We start from the raw sequence: 9,987 nt of genomic DNA, 5'->3' as shown, positions 1-9,987 counted from the left end.
GGAACAGTGGGAGCAATAAAGGAACGCAGGACAGTTAACTAATATTTTTGGTGGGAAAAGTCCAGGATCATATAAGGATTAATTTATGCTTATTATAGAATTTCAGCCCCTTGACTCTTCTCACTAGCCGTCCGGCCCTTCCTGCGCCTTGCCTTTCCCGCCCCCCCTTGTCTTTCCCGCGCCCCCCCCCTTGCCTTTCCCGCCTTCGCGAAGGATTGTGGGCCAGACCCCCACCTTCGCGGGGAGACTCACAGCCCTATCCCCGCACCCACCCACGCCTTCCCGCGAGTCAAGCCTGGAGCATGGAGGCTTCTGAGACCGTTAGCACTTCACGGCCTGCTTAGCTTGAGAAGCAGCTGGAAAAGTAAGCACGTAATGACCCATAGTTGGGCAGGCCTATGCTCCTCTGTGTCCTGAGAGGAGGGGGTTTGACCCCCGGTAGAGTTGCAAAGGGGTGTTGAAGCCATGGAAATAACCACTTATAAAACACAAAACTTTGGGGGAATTGGGAGCTGTTTTGGAAGATGATTTTTGAGGTCATTTCTTTCCTAGGGAGTATGATTTATTTAGGGGAGTAATTTATACACTACCCGTTGGCTACGATTTCTGTTTTTGGTGGTGGTGGAGGGGGAGGCTCGGGGAATTGAAGCCAGAGGCACTTTATTTCTGATTAACATCCCCGCCCTTTTTATTTTCTGTTCTGAGACAGTGCTTCACTAAATTGCCGAGGCTAGCCTCGGACTTGGGATCCTCCTGCCTCGGCTTCCTGAGTCGCTGAGATTATAATTACAGGCATGCGCCATTCTGCCCATCCTTGGCGACGATCTTACTCTTGATTTTTCTTCCCAATTGAAAGGAATTTTTTAAATATTGCAAAATAGAACTAAGGAACAACATTCTGTTGAGCACTGTAACAAATCCCATACATTTAAAATGCTCATAGCCATGCCATGAGGAAGATTAGCATGTAGAAGCCCAGAGCAGTTTTCTTCAAGCCGAAACTCAAACCTAGAGTACTTTTTTTTTCCTGGAATACTTCTTATTTCCTCGAGTTGCCTCCAAATTGTATACCTCTTTGAGAAGGGGAGGATTTCAGAAGTTCCTAACTTGGTAGGTTAGGGAAAGCCTGGTAGGGATAGTGAAAATGTGGTTTGTATAAGTACATTGCTTAACTTATGATTTAGCATTAGCTAAATATTGTCCATGATGGTAGAATCCATGCTTATGTTTGTATGGCAATCAGGTTCTTTGGTAGAGTCAGCAGTAACTCTTCAGTGTGGTCAAATGCAGTGGAATTGGTCGTTTAGAATATTATTTCATTGGCAGGGGAGAGTTAAGAAACTAGTGAAGGGCTAGGAATATATAACTCAGTAGATAGAGCACTTGCCTAGCATGTGCAAGGCCCCTGATTCAATTCGCAATACTACCAAGAAAAGAAAAAAGAAACTAGTGGACTCCATGTTTAATAGCAACTACACAATTAGCTGCTATTAGTATTTTCCAACCCTTGATTTACCTGTAATAATTACCATTTTCATCATCATGCTGTAGTATCTGTAGTTCCAGCTACTTGGGAGGATGACTTAAGCTCAGGAGTTTGAAACCAGCCTGGGCAAGGTAATGAGATCTCCATCTCAAAAAAAAAAAAAAAGGAAAGAAAAGAAAATCAGCCCTAATCCCAGTGACTTGGGAGGCTGAGGCAGGAGGATTGCAAGTTTAAGACCAGCCTTAGCAGTTTAGCAAGAACCTGTCTCAAAATAAAAAATAAAATAAAAAGGCTTGAGATGTGACTCAGTGTTTAAACACCCCTGTGTTCCATCGTGTTACCAAGAAAAAAAAAAAAATCCATGATTCTTATAGTTCTTAATTCTTAAGAACTACTTGTTATCTACTATTATATGCATATTCAAATGCAGTCTTTTTGCTTAATCTATGTGTTGCAAATATCTTCCCATTTTGTCATATGTATTTAAACTTTGTTTTATGAGGATTTTTGCTTTAGAGAGATTTTCTGTATGTAACCTAGTCAAATTTTCTATTCAATCCTGATTTTGGTAACATGCTTAAAAAGTCTCTTCAAAATTATAAACATGGCCACACCCAAAAGTATATTCCTGTAATCCCAGCCATTCAGGAGGCTAAGGCAGGAGGATCACAAGTTTGAGGTTAGCCTGGGCAACTTGGTGAGACCCTGTCTCAAACTGAAAAATAAAATGGGCAGGGGAATGAGATTAGTGATAGCATGCTTGAGGCCCTGGGTTCAATCCCCAGTACTAAAAAAAAAAAAAAAAAAAGAAATTATAAGCATATTTTTTCAACATATGACAGATTTACATTTGAATATTTTAATTTGATTTAAAAAAAGGAATAGGTGAGTATGGTGTTGCATGCCTGTAATCCCAGCAACTCAGGAGGTAGAGGCAGAAGGATCACAAATTCTAAGGATAGCCTCAGCAATTTGGACCCTATCTCAAAATAAAAAATAGAAAGTACTAGGTGTGTAGCTCAGAGGTAAAGCACCCCTGGGTTAAATCCCCAATATATATACATATACGTGTGTGAGTGTTTGTGAAGAGAGAGTGAGAGAGACTTAACCATGAGTAGGTTCCTGGGTTCAATCCCCATCTTCATCCTCCAGTGAAAGGAAGGAAGTGTTATTTCTTTCTTTTCAGTGGTGAACTAATTTAGCAGTCCTTTTAAAGTAGTCAATTCTTTCTCCCATCTATATGAAGTGCTACTTTATCATATGCTTTATGTACTTAGGTCCTATAGTCCTGATATAACACCCCTTTAGTCATCTGTTTTTATTTTAATACCCTGCTAGATTCTGTTTACAAAGATGTTATACATTTAGTTAAAATAGTTCTACATGGCCAGGCACAGTGATGTGCACCTATAATTCCAGCTATTCACCAGACTGTGGTAGAAGATAAGGACTGCCAATTTGAGGTCAACATTGGCAACCCTGTAAGAGCCTATCTCAAAAAGAAAATAAAAAGGACTGGGTGAGGATGTAGCTCAATGGTACACCACCACTGGATTCTATCCCCACTACTACTGCAAAAAAAAAAAAAAAAAAAAATTTTGCTTGTTTGTTCATAAGTAGATTGATCTATGGGATTATGTCTGCTTTGGGCAAGTTTTTGTTTGTTTTGTTTTTTGGTGCTTGAGACTGAACCCAGAGGCACTCTACAACTGAGATACACCCCCAGCCCTTTTTATTTTTACTTTTTTGAAACAGGGTCTCAATAACTTGCTTAGGGCCTTGCTGAATTGCTAAGGATGGCCTCAAACTTGTGATCCTTCTTCCTCAGCCTTCGGAGTTGCAGGGATTACAGGTGTGCACCACCACACCTAACTCCGGCTAAATTTTTTATTTTTATTTTTATTTTTGTTACCTGGGATTAAACCCAGGGGCACTTAACCACTGAGCTACTTCTCCAGACATTTTTTGTATTTAATTTAGAGACAGGGTCTTGCTGAGTTGCTTAGAGCTTCAACCTCCTGAGTGTTTGGGATTACAAATTGTGACACTGGGTCCAGCTGCTTGTTAATCTTTAGTAAGATTTTTTTAAATGTTTTTAGTTATAGATGGACACAGTACCTTTATTTTATTTATTTTTAAATGTGCTGAGGATCAAACCCAGTGCCTCACACATGCCAGGCAAGCACTCTACCACTGAGCCACAATCCCAGCCCCATAAGATTTTTAAAACAGTATTATTGCTTCCTGTTTTAAAGATATCAAACTCTGGATAATTTATTTTGGCAGAGGAGATAATATCTGAAGAGCCCTTCTGCAAAATGACTTCAGAATCATGTGTGATGACACAAGCCTCTCAGCAACTCGGAGGCTGAAGCAGAAAGATAGCAAATGTGAGGCGAGCCACACACACACACACACACACACACACACACACACACACAAAATAAAATAAAAGGGGGGGCTTGGGAAAGAGGGTGCTTCAATTGAAGAACACTGTTAAACTTGAACACTCTAATTCTAGTGAACAGTAAAGAAAGAAGGAAAATGTTGAGTGATACTATTTATTATGTGGATGTCAGATACCTGAATTATTAAGTATTGCCCGAGACAGGATTTGCTTTTTTTGAGGAATCTAACAGGATTCTAGTAGATCTCAGGAGTTTCTTGTAGAATGGATTCTCCAGTGGGTCAGTTCTGGATTTCAGAGAAACCTGTGAAAAAGCAGATGATTGACCCTGTGCCTGTGAAATTAAATAGGAGAGGATTTAGGATGCATGGAAATATAACTTATTCCTGCTTGAGAGGGGAGACATTGATCATGGAGGTGGTGAGGGTAATCTGTCATACTCCAGATTTGGAATTAGGGGCTCTATGAACACTTTCCTAGTTTGCTTCTTTTCAAAATTAGCATTTGTATAACTCATCTTTCAAGTAACAAGGATGACTTGCTGTATGTTTGAATGAAAGCATTTTGCACTTAAGCTTGGTGCTTTGGACTGAACCAGCTTTTTTGCACTGTGTTCACTGGGCTTTCTAATGTAGTTTTTTTTAAAATATACTTTTAGTTGTAGGTGGATATAATACCTTCATTTTATTTTTATGTGGTGCTGAGGATCGAACCCAGGGCCTAACACATGCTAGGCAAGCACACTACTATTGAGCCACAACCCCAGCCCTCTAAGGTAGTTTTTTAAAAAGTTGTTGTATTTATTTTTCCCTCATAGTGTTGGGGATTTAACCCAGGGCCTCAGGTGTGCTAGGCAAGCATTTTACCCATGAACTATACCCCAAGTCCTTTGAATGTAGTTTAACCAAATTTCATCTTTTCAGACTTGCTCATTCAGGTTATATGGATAGCAGCTTTTTGAACTGTACCCCAAATCAGTAACAGCACCATAATCTTTGAGGACAGGAGCTAGTTTATGTTGTTTAGCTTTTAATCTTTAGAGTGTATTTTATTTCAGTAGAATCTCCAAGCATACTACAAAAGGTCATGCTGAATGAATGAGATCAGTGAAAGGGGTGGGGATTATGCAGATAAGCGCAGTGACTGTCCCAACCTGCAGGACTACAACGGGAACCTGGAGGGGGGAGCGAGGATTAGGAGAGACAAGAGACACGAGAAATGGAGACAAGACAGCAGTCTGATCAAGTCTCGTTTATTAGGGAAGTAAGTCCAGTTTATATCAGGTACCAAAACCAATCAGGGGAAAGGGCGCGCAGGCAAAACTTGTCCACACGCCAGAGCACTCTATGGTTACTAATGAAGTCCATGCAGAGAGCACAGGCAAGGAAGTATACGTTGCCAATCATGAAGCACCACCCAATCTAGCCTGATACACACATAGTATCGTCTGACAGTTACGTGTGCAGGAGAGGCACGCCCCGCCAGCATCTGGCGGGCGCCATCTTAGCTATACATGTGGCAAGGCAGGGTCCGTGGCCGGAGGGCTCCGGACAAGTGACTGCTGGTCACTCCTAGCACAGGCCTGTATTGCTCAAGATTTTGATATATCCAGATATACAATATATTGCTTCATGGTTATTATATTTTGAAGAGTTTTCATTTTAGAATTGTGGGAGTCGATAAAAAAATAACCCCATCTTAAAAGTGGTTTGAATCTGAGGGTGAGATGGCCACGGTCACTCAAAACTCATACTTACCTGGCAGGGGAGATACCATGATCACGAAGGTGGTTTTCCCAGGGCGAGACTTATCCATTGCACTCCGGATGTGCTGACCCCTGCGATTTCCCCAAATGTGGGAAACTCCACTGCATAATTTGTGGTAGTGGGGGACTGCATTTGCACTCTCCCCTGACTTAATCTGTTGAAATGAGAGAACTCTAATGTTTTTTAAGTATTGTTACTATCCGTGGCTTAAACACGGTTAATGTTTGTTGTCAGTGGATAAATTTAGTAGAGCTGTTTTTCATGGAGTTGAAATAAATAGGAGGCAGGTATTATCCTTATCTTTTCTGTGCTGAGGAGGCATTTCCCATATTTCTTGGTTTTATGTTGTTTTCCAAACTGCTAGACGGTTTACCATTCTTTCTTTTTTTACAGTACTGGGGAAGAACAAAACAAAACACCCCTACCATTGAGATTCCCCAACCCAGTTTTCTTGTTTTGTTTTGTGATAAGATTTCACTAAATTGTCCAGACTGGTCTTGAATTTGCAATCCTCCTGAGTGGGTGGGATTACAGGCAGCGACATGGCTCTGTTTAGCATCTTCTAACTTCTGTAATTAGATCTTTATGCAAATCGCGTGATTACTTTAGGCACACTTGGATAATCCATGATAATCTCTGCATCTCCACTCCTTACTCCCATCAGCAGTATACTCTTTACTGTGGTGGAAGGAAACATTTACAACTTCCAGGGATTAGGCGGTGGATATTTTTGTGGGCTATCATTCTGTCTACCACATCAACAAAAGCCTCAGATTTGTCAGAAGCTTTTGACGTCATCAAAAGGGGGTTGGTATATGTAGATGACCGCAGTGTCTTCTGGACTTGTTCATCTACATACATTTTTTAGGCTTTTGTACATAAATATTACAGTAATAAAACTGTCATTGTTTGGGTCCTACAGTTTGGAGAAGTCCTTATGTTGAAAGTGTTGGGCTAGAGTTTGAGCATTGTAGTGACTCTGTGTGAAAAGTGTCTGAAATCTGAGGGTGAGATGCCTGGCAATACTCACAACTCATACTTACCTGGCAGGGGAGATACCATGATCACGAAGGTGGTTTTCCCAGGGTGAGGCTCATCCATTGCACTCCGGATGTGCTGACCCCTGCGATTTCCCCAAATGCGGGAAACTCGACTGCATAATTTGTGGTAGTGGGGGACTGCGTTCGCGCTCTCCCCTGTTTCTTTACTGTTGAACGTTAGATGTGTGCTTTTATGCACAAATTAGGTTTACTTGTGGTGTTTTGCTAAGGTTGCTTGAAGTATATTAGCTTGTAAAGAGGCAAGAGCTTGTACTTAAATCTCACTCTTTAGGGGTTTTGCAGTTACAAACTAAGAATGATAAAATTGCTTCTGAGTTCTTACAAGTAGGATGCCTGCTTGGGCAACTCGGGGAGATAAAAAGGGATGGGGCAAAGCACCCCCAATTCAGTCTCCAGTCCCCCTACCCCACAAAAAGAAGAAAATGAGTGATAGTTGCAGACTGTTAGAATAATTAGAAGTAAGGGAGAAATGTGAATGGTATGAAAGTTTGAATTATGTTCTAGTAAATGTTACTATTTATTATTTTGAAATTTCACTGAGGTTTTTTTCCAAGTGTTTTTGCCTATATGCTGAAGTATGATTGAGTTGCACGTATTGATCTTGTTGCCTGTGATTGCTAAATTCAGTTGTGAATTTTAAGAATTTTTTTAGTTTTTTTTTTTTTTTTTTTGGTGGAGGGGGGAGAGCTGGTAAATGTTTTAAAGATTTTCTATCTAAACAGCCATGTGATATAGGTTGGTTTTGTTTGTGTTTTTATTTTTCACCAGGGATTGAACCCGGAACCATCTAACCGCTGAGACACATCCCCAGCCCTTTATGGTATTTTATTTAGAGTCAGGGCCTTGCTGAGTTGCTTAGTGCCTAAATTGCTGAGACTGGCTTTGAACTTGGAATCCTCCTACCTCAGCTTCCTCAGCCACTGGGATTAGAGGTGTGTGACACTGCACCTGTCCCCATATCATGTAGTTTTAGGATCTTTAAGATAGGAATTACTTCTTTAATGACTAAGAGAGACACAAGATGGAAACGAAGATTCTCTTACTTACAAGCCCAGGGAGACCAGGGCATGCCTGAAGACCACACAGAGTGGGTTAGTGGAGGAGGGAGAGAGAAAGAAGGGACCCATGGGCCAAAGCTATTATTGGGGTCCAAGGCAGGTTTCCTGTAGGGAGTTGTAATTGGTAGGTTTAAAGTAAGCAGGCATGAACTTCAGGAAGTCACATTACTGTGAGAGTCATTGGAGTCAGTCAAATAAGCTATACCTAGATGTCCCATTGGGAAGTGTTGCCAGGAGGCAAATATATAAGATATCTAGATTGATTACATTGAGGAACTGGGAGGAGATGTAGAACTAGAAACTGTGTCAAGGGCAACTAAATCCTGCTTCTTATTTGAGAAAGTTAAATTTATATTCAACTGGGAGTTGAATCCAGAGGCACTTTATCCCTGAGCTACATCCCCATCCTTTTATTTTTATTTTGAGACAAAGTCTTGCTAAGTTGCTTAGGGCCTTGCTAAGTTGCTGAGGCTGGCCTGGATCCTCCTGCCTCTGTCTCCCATATCTCTGGGTTTACAGGGGTGCTCCACTGTGCTCAACTCCAAACTGGCTTTTCTTTTCCTTTTCTTATTGCACTGGCTAGCACCTCCAGTAAATGTTGAATAATAGTGGTTAAAGTACACATGGTTGTTTTATTCTTAAACTGCGGAAAAATTCAGTATTTACCATGAAGTATGTTAATTGTAGGATTTTCATAGATGTCTATGAAGCTAATTACTTTGCTGAGATTATCCTAATGGATGATGAACTTTTGTTGCACATATTTCTTCTTGATTTGTTGATATGCTGATTACATGGATTAATTTTTCTAATCTTAAACCAACTTCACATCCTTGGGATAAATCCCACTTGAACATGATATATTACTCTTTTGCATATTGCTGAATTTAGTGTCTTTTTTAAAAAAAGAGGAATTTTGTGTCTTTGTCCATGAGAGATAATGGTCTGTAGCTTACTTCAAAGTTTCCTATCGATTTAGATATCAGAGTAATGTTGGCTTCGAATAGTAAATGTGGAACCGGTTGTGGTGACCCATGCCTATAATCCCAGCAGCTTGCGAGACTGAGGCAGAAGGATCACAGTTTCAAAGCCAGCCTCATTAACTTAGCAAGGCTGTGAGCAACTTAGCAATACCATGTCTCAAAATGAAAAATAAAAGAAATGGGCTGGGGATGTGACTCAGTGGTAACTACCCTGGGTTCAATCTCTGGTACCAAAATTTTTTTTAAAAAATTAGAATAAATGAGGAACTATCCCCTCATCTTCTGTTTCCTCACAGTTCATATGAGATTAGTATCAGGGGTTTTGAACAGAAGAGTGATGCCAACAGACATAGATTTTATCAGAATCTCTGGCTGCTGTGTTAATAGACTAGGGAAGCAAGGATGAAAGGAGATAGGAGGCTACAGTAATCTAGGCACGGGATGAGAAAGGCTGGTCCAGATTGGTAGCACTGCAGTTCTAAGAAGGGATCAGAGTCTGAATATATTTTTAAGGGGAAAAAAAAAAAAAAAAAAAAAAAAAAAAAAAAAAAAAACAAGACTTGCTGGTTAGGTGTATTTGAGATAGGAGAGGAAGGAAAGGAGAAAAAGATGATCTCTAAATCCAATTTCTATTTCTCCTTTAATACTTTTTCACCTACTGAAATATAGAATCCAAGGTACACACCCTCCTTACTCTTCCTCTCTACCCCCATTCACAAGTAGTGAAGCTGGGGTATCAACCTGTAAAGGTAATCAGAATCATGAGAGAAGGGATGGTCCTCCTTGAACTTTTTTTTTTTTTCTCTTTTTTAAAACTTTATATTTTGAAAAACTAATGTAAACAAAATAATTTCATAATTTCATGCATCCCCATTTAACCAGTAATTTACTTCATTCAAGTTCTAATTTATTTCACCTACCTTCCATACTCTAAACCCACCCACTCTATTATTTTGAAGCAGATTCCGTATTTCACAGTACAGATTGAGAGTCCTTATCTGAAATGTTTGGAACCAGAAGTGTTTGCGATTTTGAAGTTTTTTTGGATTTTGGAATATTTGCATAGACTTTATTGGTTAAGCTGGGCATGGTGGTGCACCCCTCTAATCCCAGCAACTTGGGAGGCTGAAACAAGAGGATTGCAAGGGGGAGGCCAACCTAAACAATGAAGTGAGGTCCTAAGCAACTTAGTGAGATCCTGTCTCAAAATAAAAGGTAAAAAATAA

The 9,987-nt window shown here is 40.3% G+C and overlaps 1 protein-coding gene across 1 annotated transcript in view; it reads left to right on the top strand.

The window, feature by feature from the left end:
• Positions 1–4,037: 4,037 nt before the first annotated feature.
• The window catches only part of TEX14 (testis expressed 14, intercellular bridge forming factor), a 106,404-nt gene continuing 100,454 nt past the window's right edge, over positions 4,038–9,987 (top strand). The window contains exon 1 of the mRNA XM_079131512.1: positions 4,038–5,156. Within this exon, the coding sequence (XP_078987638.1) occupies positions 4,987–5,156 (170 nt within the window). The 5' untranslated portion in view covers positions 4,038–4,986. The remainder of the gene's footprint in view (positions 5,157–9,987) is intronic.

Source organism: Sciurus vulgaris (assembly GCF_902686455.1).
Source record: "Sciurus vulgaris genome assembly, chromosome: 3".
Taxonomy (NCBI): domain Eukaryota; kingdom Metazoa; phylum Chordata; class Mammalia; order Rodentia; family Sciuridae; genus Sciurus; species Sciurus vulgaris.
Note: the sequence above shows the minus strand (reverse complement) of the source record. Positions and strands in the feature narration are given on the sequence as shown.